Here is a 20,267-nt window from a genome sequence, read left to right on the forward strand (position 1 = left end):
TATTTCACCACAAGGATTATAGCCTGAACATTTTTTTTTTTTTTTAAACCTTTATTAAGCAATCAGAGCAATACACGCGCGGGCCTACAACCACAGGGGCCGGCCGCAAAAGCAGGAGATCAAAACATAGCAGTTTAGGTGTGCACGATACAAGGAAGAGGCACAACATAATCAGAAGACGTGATCGCAACACAAGAAAGCGCTAGGACAAAAGAGGTTACATTTTTATAATTTTTATAATAGTGAGAGGGGGCAGCGGCTATATCAACAAAGGCGTCACACAACTCAGTCAGACCAAAGAGACGGGAGAGGTATGCCCCTCCGTACAAGCAGAAAGCAATCAGGAGTGACGGGGCCAAATACACCCAATGCCCACCGAAGGCAGGCCAGGAGTAGGGGTCAAACAATAACATGCAAGTTAACGAGACGTCGTGTAATGAGCCCACCCACTTTAGACCATAAAGAAAAGCATGTGCGGACGCCGGATAGATGAAGGACGGAAAAAGAAAGAAGAGACACAGCCAACCCGCTAGAGAAAAAGGAGAAAAAAGGGACCATAGAACAAAACAAACTAAAATAACAAACCCCCCCCATCACCCACCACCCTACATCACCGTAATGGCTATGGCCTACCCCACTAACAGCGTGCCTGTCGCCCCAGAGTCACCCGAAAAAAGGAATAAAGAAAGGAAGGAAACGAAAAAGAAAAAGAATAAGAATGAGGAGAGGAGCTAACACCCGGATCCCTCCATCCCCGCAGCCAAAAGCATAAAGACCGAGGCCAGAGAAAACACAAAGAGCCATTGCACAGGATGAAAACAGCAGCCGTCTTACAAAATGGGTCCCAAAGTCGCCATCCACTAGGAAGAAGTCCCGCCAGGATCCAAGCGAGATCACCCCTGGCCACTCCTGTGAATAGTAGAACTGCTAAACGGCCTTGTAGTCAAGAGACAGTCCGACAGAAAAAGTCCACACCAGCCAGGCAAGTCAGGTGGCACCTTCGCACAACATTGTCCCGGCAACCAAGAAGCAGCCAACGATACATGGCGGCCATCTGAGTGCAACCATACGCTGAACATCAAGGAGGCCAGGTCCAAAAGCAGGTCTGCCAAGCCTGGAGAGGAAGGCACAGGATATGGGAGGCAGTGCAGCACAGGCGCCCGGTCCATTTGCACCCTCGAAATCGCAGAATCATCCGGGGATCCCGGCACAACAACCGGAGGAGATGCGATGGTAGCAACTCGGAGGGAAGCCACCATACCACAAAATGGCGGACCGACAACGGCAGCAATCCGCACCTCCAAGTCTCGGGAGTTCAGAAGCAGAGCAGTCCGCAGGTGGACCAGTGCAGCCAGTACATGACTACGTGTAAACACAGACTCATGCAGCCGAGGGCCGGAAGTTTCAAATGCAGCAACGACTCCGTCTCCAGGAGGGATGCAATTCAGGTGGTCGTCCGCCATCTTAACAACATCGTTCTCTGCCACTATCCCCTCCATCTCCGAGTCACGTCCGACCGCCAGAGACAGCGGGTCCCACAGTCGATCAGCGGCAGTCGGCACCCGGCACGGAAAGGAGAGTCACCAGAAGGCCGGACGTGCTCCCCGCAGCTCTCCGGGAGCCAAGCGCCGGCTCCCAGACGGGACCATCAACATGAGGGGGCGTCACACCCAAGGGGAACCGGGCAACACGGCCCCTCTCCGGCTCACCAGCGCCTGGGTATACGGGACGACCCACTATTGGGAGCGGGTCCGTTCCATCTCTCCCGGCTCGCAGCTCCCAGGCTCACATCGACCGGCTTCTCTTCCGAAACAGGGCTGCCAACACTCCGAACACCGCCGGGCGGGCACTGCACTCGAGGCCCCGGCGCCGGGGCCGGGAAGGCCAGCAAGCAGACCGGGGCAGATCTCAGGAGTCCCGGCACGACGGAGCCCCAAAATCAGACGGTAAGTGAGCGTTTTTCTCCCACAACAGAAATCACGAAGCCTCGGTCAGGATTATTGACAGGATAGGCAAGCGGGGAGGAAGGGACCTCAGAGCGATGCATTCATGCGACTGTTCCGATCGCCATCTTGGCTCCTCCCCCCTAGCCTGAACATTTTGATGAATATGTCAAAGATTTGGAAAGACTTCAATCATATTTTACTGCGAAACAACATACTGGTAGGAAGACATTAAATTATTATTCTAGAAATCAACTTGTGGCTGGACCCACTGACTGAAATGTTGCATCCTTGCGTATTTTGGTAGCCACTTGTGAATTTTGTACCTTAGTAGACCAACGCATTGACGATTGATATGATTGGTATTGTATGTTTTGTTATGTTATCAATGTTTTTGTAGCGTGCTAATAACCCATGAGAGTATCCAGGCGCTCTGCTGCAGAGGTGTGAAGCCAGTGCTCTCTGATACCCGCTTGTGTCTTGTTCATGCTATACAAAATGTTATAAATAAAATAAAAAAAGTTCTTTCTCGAAAAGCCAGGTCTTTAGCTTCTTGCAAAAGTAAAAAAGTGAAGAGGAAGCTGTGGTGTGTTTCTGGAGGTTGTTCCAGGCTTTAGGGTGATGTACGAGAAGGTGCTGCCCCTTCCTCTTTTGTGTGTGCTTGAGGTGTGTGCTAGTGAGAGACTGGCCGAGGGGAGGTGCCTGGAAGCTTGGTGCAAGTGAATGCAGCTCTTCAGGTAGGCAGGGCCAGTGTTATAGCGAGCTTTGTAGGTATCGGTGAGGATTTTAAAGATTTCAAGTTCATAGAAAGATGTATTAGTGTTATTGTTAAAGCAGTAAAAAATGCTGTTGGCAACAGGTATGAGGTTCAAAGGTTTGTATCTGAAAAGATCAGTACTTACAACTGCCCCCTGTATTCCATTACTGAGTGCTAGCTTTCCAATTATTTAAGGGTAGGATTTCCCGCACAGAAATGATTTACACATGGATTAAAGAAGGTTTACCACTCTCAGATTTAAAGTCTCTCTATCACAAGGCTAAAGTCACTGCTAAGAAAACAAGGGAAAGGTTTCTCTCAGAGCCGTTCTAATTCTAACTGTAAATATAAACAAGCATTTGCAATGCAATCGGTTTTGCCTTTGGGACCTTATCTGTATTTAGCTATGCAGCACATTCTATCAAGACAGTTAAATAGAGGCAGTTGAACAGAATAAAAGTGCCTAATCGGAAGCAGAGAAGTCCTAGGACTGATCTCCAGAGCCCACAAAGTACATACACATATAAGTATATATTAAAGTATATACAAGAGGTCTCGAATGCTTGACCTAAAACTTATGACAGAGTCAAAATCAAATTACTATTGAACATTAAGAAAAGTTTATCGACATGTTGAAGAGTATTTAAAGTTCTACAGGCTGTTAAGACCCCTGCTAAGCTAAAATAGTGGCTCATAGTAAAGGTTAAACAAGATTGTTAGAGTAAACATTGATACCACCAATCTTCCTCCTAGTACTCCACTAGTGCCACTTCGTTTAGATATTGACATTTGTTCACTAACTCACAGAGTAAAACTTAGACCCTTGATGTACTGGAGGAGGATCTGGTCAACAGCTGAACTATTATCTTCTCGTCTGGGCTTGGAAGAAATCATGAAACTCCCCGGGCCACCAGGATTGCATGTTTGGAATATATCAAGCATTCATGTGGTAACGTGAGCTCCTCCGGAAATGTCAAGTGACATTTCTAAGTCTATGCTCAAGGAGTGGTATTGGAGATATGTTGAAGGTAGATTGCACAGTTCTGAGGGGGTAGGCATCCTCACCTCCACCTTTCGTGTATTCAAAGACACTTATCATTTGGAAATGTACATGGACACAATTGATCCACCGGTTGCTAAGACACTCTACATGAAGTTCCGTGTTGGGACCTTGCCGCTTCAATCATTTACTGCTAAGTGTCGGCGCACCCTTGCTGGTGCTGAACCTGATCTAAGTTGACTGTTTTGCCCAGAGGTCAGGGAAACTGTAGACGTTGTTCTGTACCTTTGTCCTCAGTATTAGGTACACTATTTGGGCATTAGGGACTACAATATTGAAACTAGGGTATTCTTGGCAGACATAGCTTAACCAATTGGCTTTGCTATCTCTTGTTTTTTTGCATATATGTGGAGACACAGACCGAAAAAGACTGCGTCTGTTACTTAGCAGCTATGATTATTGTGTGTTCAAGTTGCATTTTGCTGTTTTTCAATGATTTTTTTAAAGTACGTGCAATAGTAGACAATAAATATAGGGTTTTTGGATGAAATGTAACCTTTAACTGTTGTGATGTTCTCCTTATATGCTGCTAGTTTTAACTGTGGGAATTTTAATTATTTTACATGCCATATTTTTATGTGTTTAATTATTGAATAGTATTATAGTTTTAAGTCATTGTGTTTGCTTTTTCTGTCAATTGCTAAAATAAAGCTATTACCATGATGATGATGATCTGTTATGTGGTTAAGGTAATTCCTGCTCATTTAGAAAAATCAGGACCCAGATTCGTCATTCTAGTTTCATTTTACAGAATCAAACCAAAATGTCATGCAAAAATGTCACTCCTACCTTTGAAGGCATCCTTCAATCATTATCTCCATATGTTGGTTTGATGTTGTGCCAATCCTCCCTTCACTTTCTGTTTATTAAATGTTTATTTTTCTATGTGTATATGCTTACGCTCTGTTTCTATATGTTCCTTTGCTTTGCGGCAGCGTGTGCTCCATTTCCATTTTGTGTGTGATTATATAAATTCAAGACATTATTATGACAAATATGGCAATCCTATTGGGAAGTGTTGGCACAGGCCATAACAATTTAAGCAGGCCTTTTAGTAATTATTAATATGGTCCAATAAAAGTATGGGAGCCCTGTTGAGAATCGTTGTTCTTGTCTAGTATGTGTATGGCTTCTCTTGTGAAAATTGTCGACACTGCCAATCAGTTTGTGGCTGGTCTGCTGAGAAGGGCATTAGCTCATATATAAACTGCCCAATAAGTGTGTAGCAAACCTGATGAAAAGTGTTAGCACAGTCCAATAGTTATGACAACCCTCCTGAGTAGTCTTGATATTGGCTGAGATTAAAAGCATTAATTGCAAACACAACAGTGATGGACAGAATGTGGATCAATGTCACACATTCACCCCAGTCCAAAGATCTGGGCCCAAATCCATCGTTTTTCCACTCCACACCACCCTGGGTTAGACAATGGCGATATGCAAATCAGCGCTGACCCTGTGCCCCATGGGAACAGTCCAGTCCGAACTACAAAAGCCATGTCCTTCCCAGAACGGAATCAAGCATCCGAGGACCGGCCCGGTTTCGAGGTAACACCTCTCATCAGCCCGGCTAGCTTGACTCCAGTGGTGTGGAGTGCCTGGGACTCACGTCTGAGCATCCCCAGTACACTTAGAGCGGTAATTGCAAACACAACAGTGATGGACAGAATGTGGATCAATGTCACACATTCACCCCAGTCCAAAGATCTGGGCCCAAATCCATCGTTTTTCCACTCCACACCACCCTGGGTTAGACAATGGCGATATGCAAATCAGCGCTGACCCTGTGCCCCATGGGAACAGTCCAGTCCGAACTACAAAAGCCATGTCCTTCCCAGAACGGAATCAAGCATCCGAGGACCGGCCCGGTTTCGAGGTAACACCTCTCATCAGCCTGGCTAGCTTGACTCCAGTGGTGTGGAGTGCCTGGGACTCACGTCTGAGCATCCCCAGTACACTTAGAGCGGTAATTGCAAACAGTTTTTCGGACTGGACTGTTCCCATGGGGCACAGGGTCAGCACTGATTTGCATATCGCCATTGTCTAACCCAGGGTGGTGTGGAGTGGAAAAATGATGGATTTGGGCCCAGATCTTTGGACTGGGGTGAATGTGTGACATTGATCCACATTCTGTCCATCACTGTTGTGTTTGCAATTACCGCTCTAAGTGTACTGGGGATGCTCAGACGTGAGTCCCAGGCACTCCACACCACTGGAGTCAAGGTAGCCGGGCTGATGAGAGGTGTTACCTCGAAACCGGGCCGGTCCTCGGATGCTTGATTCCGTTCTGGGAAGGACATGGCTTTTGTAGTTCGGACTGGACTGTTCCCATGGGGCACAGGGTCAGCGCTGATTTGCATATCGCCATTGTCTAACCCAGGGTGGTGTGGAGTGGAAAAACGATGGATTTGGGCCCAGATCTTTGGACTAGGGTGAATGTGTGACATTGATCCACATTCTGTCCATCACTGTTGTGTTTGCAATTACCGCTCTAAGTGTACTGGGGATGCTCAGACGTGAGTCCCAGGCACTCCACACCACTGGAGTCAAGCTAGCCGGGCTGATGAGAGGTGTTACCTCGAAACCGGGCCGGTCCTCGGATGCTTGATTCCGTTCTGGGAAGGACATGGCTTTTGTAGTTTGGACTGGACTGTTCCCATGGGGCACAGGGTCAGCGCTGATTTGCATATCGCCATTGTCTAACCCAGGGTGGTGTGGAGTGGAAAAACGATGGATTTGGGCCCAGATCTTTGGACTGGGGTGAATGTGTGACATTAATCCACATTCTGTCCATCACTGTTGTGTTTGAGATTAAAAGCATGGCAGCCCTGCAAGAAATGTTGACACTCTGAATGAAATATATATAACTGACACTTCTTGAAGTGCTGATGCCAATATGATGCATGGATACCTGAGGTGAACTTTACTTAGGGGGCATATCTAATCAACCCTACCGTACCATGCCATCTACAACGATGAGCGGCTAGAGTATATATTTTCAATTTCCCACACTGAAGATCTCGGAGGTATATGGAGTCGTAGTGAAGAAAAAGGACACTCCCAATTGGGCCACTGTGAATGTTCAACCAAGTGAGATTAGATAGTTGCTTTCGGGCACCACACTTGTTGATACTTTTTGCCCGGGTTGTGGGAACTTATTTTGTCCATCCAAAGTGGAAGGGGGCATAGGCAGCTGCACTGAGAGAGAAAAATCTGAGCAAGAAGCAGGACTCTACCTCTAGACTGCCCTACACTACCAGCGGGTCCATTCCAGAGCGATGACTAAAGGGCTGGGTGCTGCCAGGTTAGCTCCTGTAACGGGAGGTGGGAATGTATGACGTTACAACACATGCCATCACAACGCAACTTTTACAACGCAAAATCCATTACAACACATGCTATTACAACGCATGCCATTACAACGCAGATGCTATTACAATGCATGCCATTACAACGTAAGTATAGGTAAGTATTTAATTTTATTAATATTAACCCCTTCGACGCTGATGACGAGCTGGGCTCGTCATGAGGTAGCCTCCTCGCACGCTCATGACGAGCCCAGCTCGTCACGTAAAGTGCGATTACGAAAAACCCAGCGTACGGGCGGAAATCCTACCGCACGCATGCGGTTAATGTAATTTTAATTAAATCACAAAAATGGTATATTCATTTATTTAAATAAATTTTTTATTGTATTCAATCTATTTTTATTTACTATTCTAACTCCTTGGGGGTGTAATAGTAGGGTAAATGTTGGATATTGTAGGGGTTAAAATTAGTATTCTAACTCCAGGGGGGTGTAATAGTAGGGTAAGTGTTGGATAGTGTAGGAGTTAAAATTACTATTCTAACTCCAGGGGGGTGTAATATTAGGGTAAGTGTTGGATAGTGTAGGGGTTAAAATTACTATTCTAACTCCAGGGGGGTGTAATATTAGGGTAAGTGTTGGATAGTGTAGGGGTTAAAATTACTATTCTAACTCCAGGGGGTGTAATATTAGGGTAAGTGTTGGATAGTGTATGGGTTAAAATTACTATTCTAACTCCAGGGGGGTGTAATAGTAGGGTAAGTGTTGGATAGTGTAGGGGTTAAAATTACTATTCTAACTCCAGGGGGTGTAATATTAGGGTAAGTGTTGGATAGTGTATGGGTTAAAATTACTATTCTAACTCCAGGGGGGTGTAATAGTAGGGTAAGTGTTGGATAGTGTAGGGGTTAAAATTACTAATCTAACTCCAGGGGGTTTAATTTAAATAAATGAAATTAAAATTAAAATATTAAAAATTATTTAAGTAAATTAAAATATAATAAAAAAATAGTAAATGTAATTAAAATATTGTAATTATTTTAAATAAATTAATTTATATTTCTAAAAATATTAAATTAAATTAAAATTAAACATATTTAAATATTTAAAATAATTAAATTAATTGTATTAAATTAAAAGATTAATATTTAAATTAAATACTTACCCATACTTACGTTGTAATGGCATGCGTTGTAATAGCATCTGCGTTGTAATGGCATGCGTTGTAATGGATCTTGCGTTGTAAAAGTTTTGCTGTAATGGTAGTGCGTTGTGAAAGTTGCGTGGTGATGGTTGTTTCCCGTGTATTGTCGCTCTGCACAAGGTCCCACTAGAACCGCTTCAGCAGGAACCAGATAGGGCCCCTGCAGCATTTCCCGACTATGTCTGAGGGTGCAGGTTGGCTGTACCTGTTTCTACATGCCTGTGTGCCCATGACACCTAAACTGCCATTAAACTGATTTGTTTGGTAACGTTTGCTTAATTATGCACCGTTTTTCACTCATTTTCTAACATTTCCTTGTATGGTGAGTTAAAAATTTCTAAATAACACAGAAATTCTATTCCGTTTTGAACAATGGCCCTCTCCAACATGAATTAAAGGCATCATTTGCAATTGACTGGCCCACAAAATCGTTGCAGGAGAATAACAAATACCTCTTGTAAAATAGAATCTAAGTTACTCCATGAAATTATAGGGTAGAATCACCACCTCCTGTAAGGTTCTACCCAGTTTTACCATTTTATTTTACCATTGTGCTGTTACTAATCATCCCAGATATTCCTGGCTTTAGAATAAAAAATAAATTAAATGCAGGAGAATGCGGTGCGTTCTTTAAAATCTCACCTTATTTTAAATGTTTTTCAAAAGCAACTCCAAAAGGCGAATCCTCACCATCTCCTCGAAGCCTTTCTTCTATATTGTTATCGTAGATTGGGGCCATACCCCTGAACATCCATTTTTATACTAGCTACAGCTATTTCGAATACAGGCGTCATGCCTGCCACTCAACAACCTCATGGTCAATAATTGGGTTTGTAATAGAGCTGACATTAATCCATTTATATGCAACTAATGATAAGCTTCACCATTAAGAAAAGTAATGTTTTCTTTGTCTGATCTAGGCCATCAGTTATGGTCACTTTAAATCAATGGCTGGAGATAGTTGTCTTCCTAGAACTGTCAGGGTTCTCACAGATTTCTTTCCTCCAATCAGTCCTATTTATGGTGCATTTTAACATCCTCAAAGAAGTGTACTTTTTTCTTCATGGGCTCAGCACTTCTTTATACTGAGGGTATACAAATATTTTGAGGTGCCATTTGAAGGGAATATTAAAACCAAACACTTTGCCAATGCCAGGATGAAATGTAGAGGGTGCTGCAAAATAGCTGTCACTTTCTTACTTGGACAATAAATTGCTGAGAAAAATATTTGCTCAGAAGGGAAAAACGGGGGGGGGCTTCCACCAGGGATATATACACCATACGTCTATCTCACAGGTGAGCTCAGTTTAAAGCTCATGCCCTTGTCTGCTACATTTCAGGTTCGTTCATGCTATCAGAGCTATCATGAATACCTCCAGTGCTACAATGGATCCCATTGTCGGGGATTCTCAAATCTGATTATTTCCCAGTTAATAAACTTTACAATATTGCCATACAATTAATAGCAGGGAAGAAATCAGCGAGCATGCTCAAGGTACAGGCTGCGCTGGCTAGACATGCAATGCGCAGCCACCTAGTCACTATTGTACAAGAAAGCTCAATTCCTGTCTATTTTCTCTTTCCTAGAAAAATGCAGGGTGCTGTCACTACAGGAAAGTATGCGCGTATCAAGAGAGAGAGAGAGGACTAGAAAGCTAGTCCGAGTCTCCGTAGTTTATATGTGCTATCAAAAGAGACTAGCTGAAATTTGACCAATATTTTTAGGACTCTGATTAGATTTGTCATGGGCACCTCGTTGGTGAGTTCATGAAGCCCTCACCCACCAACCTGGTTGGTGGCATGCTTCATCATCGGGCCCACCCAGTGACACCTAATGTGTCCCGGGTGTGCTGCGACGCCTGATTACAGCGGACCTGGTATTTTACTGAGAGTGCAGTGTGAGGTGTAAAATGAAGTGTGATTTAAAACGGCTTGGCGAGGGTCCCAGTACCCGAGGGTAAATTAAATTTTAATAACTGGGCCACCGTCAGCGGTTAAAATAAGGCTTGGGGATGTTTAAGGGAGGCGAGTTACTACCTTCTACATCCATCAGTTGGTCGACATGTTTCAGCCAGTGCCTTAAACTAAATCTGGCTTTCCTCAGGACCTTTTTAAATTGGAGTGTAGTGCACGTTAAAAAGGAGTGAAATCCAGGCTATGTATTACACTCACTAAGGTGTTTCTCTAAGTGTGAGAGGGGGGGTTCCCTTCTCATATATGCGCTTAGATTTTGCAGCCAATGCTTCCAGGAGTGAAGCGGTAAGGGGTTGACCAGCTTTTCTGGTCGGAGCCTGCCTTGTACCTGTTGCACCGTCCTCGTACTCCGGAATCTAATCAGAGTCCTAACAATATTGGTCATATTTAAGCTAGTCCCTTTTGATAACACACTACAGGAAAGTAGTCATGGGATCTGAGGCTGTCATCTAGCCAAGAGTTTTATAATTCTTAAGTGTAAATGGTGTGTCCATTGGTGGCCTGGTTCTATGGATCTCTTCATCCTCAGCAAGGCTCTAGGCTCACTGACATTGAAGCAGACGTTGGATAGTGCTATAACTCTGTCCATCCATCCGTGCAATGTCCACCCATCTGTGCATCCATCCATACAACCTGACAGTTTCGCATTTCAATTTCATATATGTGTGTGTGCTTATTTAATATGTGTTCCCATATGTATAAACACACACACCTTGGTTATGGCACCCTGGACAGGTTGGAAAAGTTCACACTCACTTTCACATGTGTGTGTTTTAAAACTCATTTAGACCATCTTTCTCCACTTGTCTTATGCAACAACTGCTGTAACTTTGGTCGCGGTGTCACAACGACGTGCCAATATAACCACTTCAAAATTTTGTTTACTTAATGAAAAATGCCTTTATTTTACAAGTAAATGTGTTAAAGGAACATTCCTGATGCCATCTATACCTAATGTTAGTGCTTTCTTTCTTCAGATGGAAGACCTGAAGTTCCGTCAACAGAAGAAGCACACGTTTGTGGACCTCATTAAGACCCCCAACATTCGCACCATCACAATAATGACAATATGTCTATGGTGAGTAGGCTCACAGCTCTTGATGGTGAGATTGTCCTTGGTTACCTCTAACAGACATTGATGCAAATGATGACAACCACCATCTGTGTGGCCTCCCTCTGAAAACAAGCCTTGAGGCGAATACAAAAAGGCAGGCCTTCACTTAGAGCAGGGCAGCGATGCAACATCTGCCAGCCTCTTCGTTCCCTGGCCTCATTGACAGAAAGGGGGAGATAGTGTTCCCCATAGTAGAGCACCGCTGGAACTGCCATTTCAGACACCAATTTGACTGCTGAGATGAAAGCTGAAATGGTGTTGACAGATTACCCAATCCAGCGCCGTGCCTGCTGGTGTCTCTTCTTGGTGCGACCATGTGATTTAAAAAAAATGTAAATGTAAATCCGTATTTGCAAAGCGCGAACTACTCACCCTTTCGGGTATCAAGGCGCTGGGGGCCGTCGTGGAAACTAAGTGAGCTGTTTCCCAGAGTCACATGGTGCTGAGCTGAGCTGCCACCGGGGATCGAACCGTGAACCCTGTGCTCTGAAGTCAGCTGCCCTGGCCGCTGCACCACACCCTCCACTTACAGTCTTACTCTGAAAAGTAAGCAATCCGCCCTGAAGCCTTGGTGCGTAATTAATCCCTGTGAACCAGGGAATTTGTCCACTTTCCAGGACACACATGGGTCTCCATGCAAACTGTCTGCAAGAGTTCGTGGTTAGGGGTAGAAATGGCAGCAAGTGGATGGAGTCTAAAGGAATATATCACGTGCAGGATCAGGGGGTGTAATCCTACATTTTACCCAAGACCGCTCACGCATGGCAGTGGGTGCTTCCAGAAGTGAAAAATGCCATTTATTGCAGAGGGAAAGGCTATATTTGGTAGGGCTACAGTCCCATGTGTGGCACAGGTTGCACATGTGCCGCAGTATGGGCTGGGCGAAAATATGTCCAACAAAGTTTAAATAAGGTTCCTAGAGGGATGATTTACTAACATTTGACGCAGAGCAACGCAGCAAGACATATTGCTTTGCTTTTCTATGTCAGATAGGGAATGGAGATGGCAGGAATGCACCATATCTAGTAAGATATGGTGGATTCCTGCTTTCTCTCTGCGCTGGCAAACCAGTGCATGCCAAGCGCCAATGCATGAACCATTGCACCATTCTGCATGGGTGCCTGCTTTGCAGGCAGGATTTGTTTAGTGCAGAAAAACCATCCTAAGAGGCTTTTCCTCTTTCTATGTGTGCTACAGAATGCAGCACACAAAGAGAGGAAAAACAAGTAAAAATAAACATATTGCTCCTTATTACACCTCCCCTGAGAAGGCGTAGCATTTTGATTTATTTCCAGGCTAACTATTTTTACTAAATCTGGGAATGTGTCAACAATCATGGATGGATGCCTGAGAACATCCACGCTCCACACATGGAACACGTTTCAGGGCAGAGTAACGCAAGGAAGAAACTTGTGCTGCCTTGCGTTTCTGCAGATTCACTATGCCAAGCAAGGTGGCTCTGTGTGGCACAGTAAACCTTACTTAAGGGCAAGCATTGCTCTTGCTTCACCTTGCATGATACAAGGGCAACACAAGCCCTTAGGAAATCTGAGGATAAATATGTAAGGCAAGTGTTTACCACAGAATTTGCCTCTCATGTTGTGTACATTTTTAAAAAGCTGCATGGGCTAATCTTTGATTTCAGTTCACCTAAAGTCCCTGAAATATTTCTCATACAAAATTATCTGATGGCTTTCCTAGCAAGAATCACAGGTTTCCTAAGGTTTTCCCAGTGGTGTTTATCACATGCTACAAACTATTTAGAAGTTGGTGGATGCCACGTTTTTCCGCCAGGGGGAGAGAGTAGATTGCTCCGTCTCTCTGGTGGAGGGATCGCCAGCAAAATTAATAAATGACCGCCATCATGGTGGTTCCGATCAATGCTTTTCGCTGTTTGACACATGGCTCAATCAGCGGGATGGAGCCCTGTACCAAACATGTTTCATTTTTTTTAATTTTGAAAAAGAAAATCCTGAAGCAGGATTTTCTTTTTGAAAATAAAAAAAATGTAATGCTTCCCTCCCCATGGGAGCCATCTCCCATGCTAAGAGGAATATTATTACCATCTGTGTCTCTCAAGACTGGGGTTTGCCTGGCAGCGATGGCCATTAAAAAATGGCTGTATGTCTGCCCATCTTGATTTAGGTTGTGGACATTTAGCCATTTCTCTGACAGTCATTAATCCGTCGGGCCATCACAGTAGTTTGGCTGTGGCAGTGATGGAGTGGTCACCGCCATAGCCAAACGTTAGGTTTGGCTGCTTCGAAATGGTTTGGGCATACCTTGGCATACTTGACAGTATGTATATTATGTCACCTTTGCGATGGAGTAGTCATACCGCTAAGATATAAATCGGCCCCTGTGCATTCAGATCAGACTAATTTGCTATTAAAAGAACAACAAGAAATCTACAGGGTTATACTGTAAATGGGGCTAAATTAGGCATTTCCACTCTTCACCTATATATGTCCTAGTCTTCCTATATAAAATTCATAGTTTTGCAGTGCGAATCTCCTATCGTAAGATCAAATGCTTTACATGTCAAGTTTGAAAGGGATTCTCACAGCAATTAACTCCTGTTGGTCACTCACTGCTCTGTAGAAATATTTATGACATCACACCTCACAAGAACCATACAAAGCTGATGTAGACACAAGATTACTTACAAACCTGGAAGCTATGTAATCCAACCTTATGCTGTGAACTGTACCAATAAGAGTGCTGGCGTCCTTCCTGTTCCATCATGATTTCTCTGCTGATTTAGTGAAAGAGACTTTCACTATCCAAAATTGCAAAAGTTTATTATGTGGGTTATATGGGCCATGCATGGCAGAGAAATTATATAACAGAAAGTATAAAAGCAATTCAACCCAAAACCTATTTGCCTGACATCTGCACCTCTTGTTGGGCTCCTTCACTGCTGTTCCAGTCCTCACACAGCTTCTCTAATGAGCATTTTTGTTGTTTTTAGACGCTCCCTTTAGTCTCTTTGCTCTTACCATCTGAACCCTTTATCCTGTCCAACTTATTTCAGTGTTTGAAGTCTTGGCTGCTTCATCCACCAGACCAGCAACAATCACGATGCGGATAATCAAATTAACTTGGTTTGAAATAGATCCCAGCCCTTGAGGACACTCCAGAACCTACCCTTGAGTTTATAGAGGAAGAATTATATAGGGTTATATTCAGTTAAAAACCTATGAAAGCACCAGGTCCTGATAAAATTCCCTCAGATATATATCATGATCCATCACTCTGGACCACCATTCTGAAAACAGCATACAATACTATTTGGGAACATGAGAAAACACCATCTTCCTTGAGAACTACTGCCTTTGTTCCAATTCATAAAAAAGGATCTTGTAATGAAACTTCGAATTATCAACCAATTTCCTAGATGGATGAAGCAGGGAAACGTATAGAAGCCTGGGTCTAAGATGAAATTATCTTTATGCATCTCCAATCAGGATTCAAGAAAGGCCAAAGCACTATTGACCAAGCAATGAGACCATATTTTAAATGATTCAAATATGTGCCTTAAAAAATGCACTGTTATATATAGTCTTCATAGACCTAAAGTCAGTCTTCCACTCAGTCGATTGAATGCGTTTGTGGCTGGACCTGAAACTACAAGGCCTTCCAGATAAACGTCTTCCTGCTCTGAAACAGGTGTATTGGGTTAAAACAGCTTAAGTGAAATAAGGCCCAAAAGGAGAATGCACGCCTGATTCTGAAGTCAACACTGGAGTCAGGCAAGGTTGTCTGCTGGCACCCATTTTGTTTAAGTAATACATGAAATATATATGTAAAGGGCTGTCTGCATTGAACCTGGATGTACCAGTGAAGTGTGGTGACAAATGACCTATACCATACATTATTTGCTGGAAAATGCTGTTCTATTGGCCTGTACAGAGCTGGCAATACACAGGCTACTTCAAGGGTTTGAAAATTACTATAACTCTAAACACCTCTGCGTCAATATCAAAATCACAAAATTCATGATTCTTAATTCAAGGAAAATCTTTAAGACAACATTTCAGATCTATGGATCCCCCCCAGACCACGTTCAATATTATGACCGCCTTAGGTTACGATTTGATGATAAACTTCCTTTGGCAGAGCAGGCTATGAAAAAGGGAGATCATTGTGAGCAGTATACCAGAGGTGGGCTGATAGAGCCAGCTCTCCAAGCATGTAAAATGAAGTCATAGGATTCTAGCCCATATGAAGTTGATCTTTGGAGGTTCAGCAAGTCAACAGGACTTCAAAAAGCCAAGAATGTATTCCTTCAGAGCTTATTACTACTTGACTGTGTGATGCCAATGGCTGCTTTAGCGGCAGAACTGGGCATGCGCAGCATTGACGCTACGGTTCCCCTAAAACCCGTCCTGTACTGTTTCGGATTGTGAACCAATCCTAAACTGGGAATCTATCTAAAAGCTTTCCTAGATGCATGGCCTTCCAAAGACCCCTCTAAACTGTGCTGGCTCTACCATAATGCCTAAGCTCTAGGCTTTGACGCATCCTGGATGAAGCTTGCGCTAATGAAAAGATCGAGCCTGTCAACAATCAAAAGGAAATACGTTGAGTATATCCTAGTCACCCGCAAAATGCAATGAGGCAAATTATCAATACAGTTTTTGCAAATGAAGTCCCTGGATTTCTACGAAATGTGTATGGATCACATATACTCAGACACCTTATATGATTGCATAATGGGAGACCAGGAAACTGTGCTAAATTGTATGCTTCTATGTGCCAAATCACAGAAGGCAAGGAGGCTGTAATTTCGGCCTCTGCTTTTTAATAGCATAAGACAATGCAGTGAGGCAATGTCTTCATGCCATAGGACTAACTCTAAAGTTTGTTTCCTGCCAATAGCCTCCTATATCTCAGCTTTGGTACCTTCTAAGGCCTCAATTAACAGCCTGCAAAAGCTAGCATTGTTTACTGTGCAAATTCATACTATCGAGACCTTACTGAAATTAACATGACTATATATTTTGATTGTAGTTGTTAATATGGCATGATTCAATGTGAATGGCTTATTGTGGCCGAAGCAATATATTTGCTTTCATGAGATATGTATTTGAATGTGTGCTAACAAATTCCTCAAGCCATTTCTCACTACAAGAAGTGCTTGGAAGCCAGCACATAAATGTCAAGATCGAAGCTATAGTGGGGGTTGCTGGGATAATGAAAACTTCACATACTTCCTGGCCTGTAGATGTGTTACTTTTTATTTTCTACCAGATCACCCTACTTATTTCTTTTCCATATGGGAGTCTTGTTGTATATTGGGTATCAAACAAGGAAATAAGAAAAACAAAATAACTAGTGTGTACAATACAGAATCAGATGTAAGAAATACAGTCTGTGGCTATGTAATGAGTATGCCCAATTTCACAATTGTTATGTGTTTACTGCATATTAGAACATTGGAATATTAAAGACAATGGCTAATGGCTGGTAGAAGCCCGGAGAGCAACATTCCAATGTTTTTTCATTTCAAAGCTGTTGCTGTGAACTAAGGCCTCTCAGAGCCTGAGGAAACTTAAACCCCTCAAGCTCCGTGAGGCCTTTGTTTTTACTAATTAGAATATTCTTCCCTCTTGGGCCGGAATGTTCTAATAGCCTTAAAGCCTTCTGTAGAGGGCTGTACCAGCCATTAAAGGTCCGCTCCCTTGTTAAAGAGCCTCGCTTTCGGCTCAGGCCTTTTACGCTGTAGCGAGCCTTTAATGGCTGGTGTAGCTTGCTACAGCATGCTTTAAGGCAATATTATTAGCAACATTGAAAGGATACATCAAATGTGGAAGCCATTGTATATGACAGTGCATTCAAAATGATCATATAATATAGCCTTGTAGCCCACTGCAGAGGGCTATACTGGCCATTAAAGGCCCGCTCCAGCTTTAACAAGGGTGCTGGACTTTAATGCTGGTATAGCCCAGCTACGGAGGGGTATAAGGCTATTAGAACATTCCGCGACTAGAGGGCAGAATGTTCTAACAAATAAAACAAGGGGTTGCAGTGCAGAGGAGACTGAAATTCCCTCAGGCTCCGTGAGGCCTTGGCTCACAGCAACAGCTGTGAACGACAACATTGGAATGTTGGCTCTCTGGGCTTCTCCCGGCCATTAGAAGCCTAGAGCACCCCATTGTTTTCGGTGGAGCTCCTAACATTCCAATGCCCTGATATTCATCAGTCTTTGGTACTAGATAAAAAAAAAGTCAAAGGGTGATTGGATCCCTAGTATAATCTTTTCCACTGGCAGAGTTCTTGAACCAGGGTAGACAGTTTCATCATTGGACATTTGGAGTTTTAATAAAGAGGTTTTGAGAAAAACGTCTACTTACTTCTCTTTTCTTTCAGGATGATCATCTCCATAGGGTACTTTGGTGTGTCCCTCGATAGCCCCAACTTGCACGGAGACCCCTATTTAAACTGTTTTCTGATGGCAGTCATCGAAGTTCCAGCATACATTGCTGCATGGCTGCTTTTGCGCAAAGTGCAGAGAAGGTATTGCTTGTGCAGCACATTGCTTCTAGGCGGCGTGCTCCTCCTCCTCATTCCGCTCGTGCCTCAAGGTAACTTTCTTTCTTATGTACTTTTGAGTTTGCCCAGATCTGTTTTCAGGGACTTGCAGAGTGCTTCACAGACCATGTTTTACTGCAGCAGGAGCTTCTCAAACATCAGATAGTGAGGGGGGGGAGGGGGGGGGGGGGTTAGGAATATACACTTTGGAAATGATTAGACAGTATACTGTACAGTTTGCTACATATGCACACCACACATATGTATTGTTCGAGGCACACATTGCTAACATGAATTTTCCATAAGTACTAGCAGTAATGCATGCTTTGGCAAAGAATGAACATCTGTAATTCACTGGTTTAAATGTGAATGAATCCTACCTATGCAGAATTGATTTTAAAATGCTTTTAGTTGGGGGCGGAGCCGGGCCGGCGACCAAGATGGCCGCACGGGGTCCCGGCTCCGCCGACCTTCTCCCTTCATCACCAGTTCTGGCTGCCCACCCCGCGCTTGGACGACGAGATCGTATGTCGGAAGAGACGCTGCGATGGCGCACCCGGCTGCGGTGAATTTTGGGCTCTCCGGGATCGAGATATTCCCATTCGCTCTGGGCGGCCTGTCTACCGCCGGAGACCGGGACCTCGCGTGGCTGTCCACCCGGCTGCTGGCTCCATCCTGACAGCCATGTTTCCCCGTGAGACGGCGCTTCTCCACCACTGTGCTGTGGGAGCCTCCCTACACCGTCGGAGCCCTCTCCTAGAAGCGTGGCGCAGCTCCTCTGTGTTGGATGCTTTGCCCCCCTCCCCCCCCCCCAGCACTTCCTCGGCAGCCGGTCTAAGGTAACAGCGCTGTGTCGCCTTTGAGGCGCTTATATGTCTGAATGTTCTGGACTGTGCTACATATCCCGGCTTATTTGTGCCGGTGGACATGATAATGCCGTGTCGCTTTCCTGCTGGGGGGGGTCTGTGATTGGTTCTCTGTGGAGGGGGTGCCTGTTCTCCTACGCTACGCAGTTACTGGATATCGCGGAATCTTGAATTTGATGGGGGCTGACGATTTTCCGTCTTGATCTGCTGCATGGTGGTGGTGCATCCTGGAAAATGGCGACTCTCCTTTGTTACGACGGTGACCGGGTGTGTTGGATGCTGAGTGAGGGCGGACAACTATCCTTTAAGGACCGTTTCTTCCTATTCTGGTGATGGCGTGAGGCTGTTCTGGTTGTTTCTACCTGGTGTCTACTCGTGCGCCATCACTTGCTTTTGCTGATACTGCTGCGAGTCTACTCTTGCTATCCCCTGGGATGGGGTGATGGCGAGTACGAGATGTACTTTCATGGCGGCTGCAGTTTAGCCATGCTTCCATTGGATACTCCTGGACAGCTCGCAACAGTTTGGATATTGTGTATATGGCCTCGAGGATGGCAATTGCTGGCAGTTGATGGCCCCTTGGGCTTTACGAGACTTTGGTTTCTCCTGGTTTGAACTGGGTGCCCACGTTCGTACTTTCCCCCTGATCCGCCATCTCCAGCTTTATTCGATCTGTACCATCTGGGAAGAACGGCGCAAAATGGCGGCGACACCCTGGACACTGTTGCTTCTTGTAATACTGCAGGGACTTCGGTTCCTTAGGTGTTGACATGTTCATTTGTTATGCTGCTCCATCTGTTTTTTCCTGCCCTGTTTTTATTCAGGCCGACGAATCGTATGTATAACAATGACGCTTGGCACCCTACCCCCTGACATGAAGAGTTTTGCGTATTGCTTGATAAGCTTGCGAGGGTGGGCTGATTGATCGATCGTGTCCCTGCGTGTGGTTTTTTGTATCTCAAGTTTGCAACGGAATTATTGCAGGGATGCGGGACTTGGGGGGGGAGGGTCGGGTCCCTTGTTGGAGGGCCCCCCACTTAGTTTTCGTCCCCTTCTGTGGGGTTTTTCGATTCTCTTTTTTCTTCTTTTCCTTTTTCCCTTTCTTCGTGTTGGATATTGTTTTTCTCCTTCCTCTTGTCTCTCTTCTTTCTATATTTCGGGTTTAAGCTTTGGGCGACAGGCACGCTGCTGGGGGGTGGGCCGTGGCCATGTGCAGTGGTGCAGGGTGGGGGGGTGGAGGTGGGGTTTTGTTTTTTCCCTTTTGGTTCCATGGCCTTTTTATATTGTTCTCTTGCTTTTCTTCCTTTTTTCCCTCTTTTTCCTTATTCGGGGTCGGGTTTTCTGCACATCTCTGGGTCTCTCCCGGGTTTAGTACGGGGGTCTCTGTTCTATGGCTTAAATTGATAGCGGGCGGGTATTGTTTGGGAGGGGGTCTGACCTGTTTGTTGATTATCCTGATTATCCGTTTCGTTATATATGCCCCACCCATGATGGTCCTGCCAGGCATA

General features: G+C 44.5%; 1 protein-coding gene across 1 annotated transcript in view; it reads left to right on the plus strand.

Moving 5' to 3' along the window:
- The window catches only part of LOC144769119 (solute carrier family 22 member 4-like), a 460,827-nt gene that overhangs the window by 360,402 nt on the left and 80,158 nt on the right, over window positions 1-20,267 (plus strand). Inside the window, exons 6-7 of the mRNA XM_078653119.1 lie at window positions 11,223-11,323; window positions 17,732-17,946. Of these exons, the coding sequence (XP_078509245.1) occupies window positions 11,223-11,323; window positions 17,732-17,946 (316 nt within the window). The remainder of the gene's footprint in view (window positions 1-11,222; window positions 11,324-17,731; window positions 17,947-20,267) is intronic.

Source organism: Lissotriton helveticus, chromosome 7 (assembly GCF_964261635.1).
Source record: "Lissotriton helveticus chromosome 7, aLisHel1.1, whole genome shotgun sequence".
Classification (NCBI taxonomy): Eukaryota; Metazoa; Chordata; class Amphibia; order Caudata; family Salamandridae; genus Lissotriton; species Lissotriton helveticus.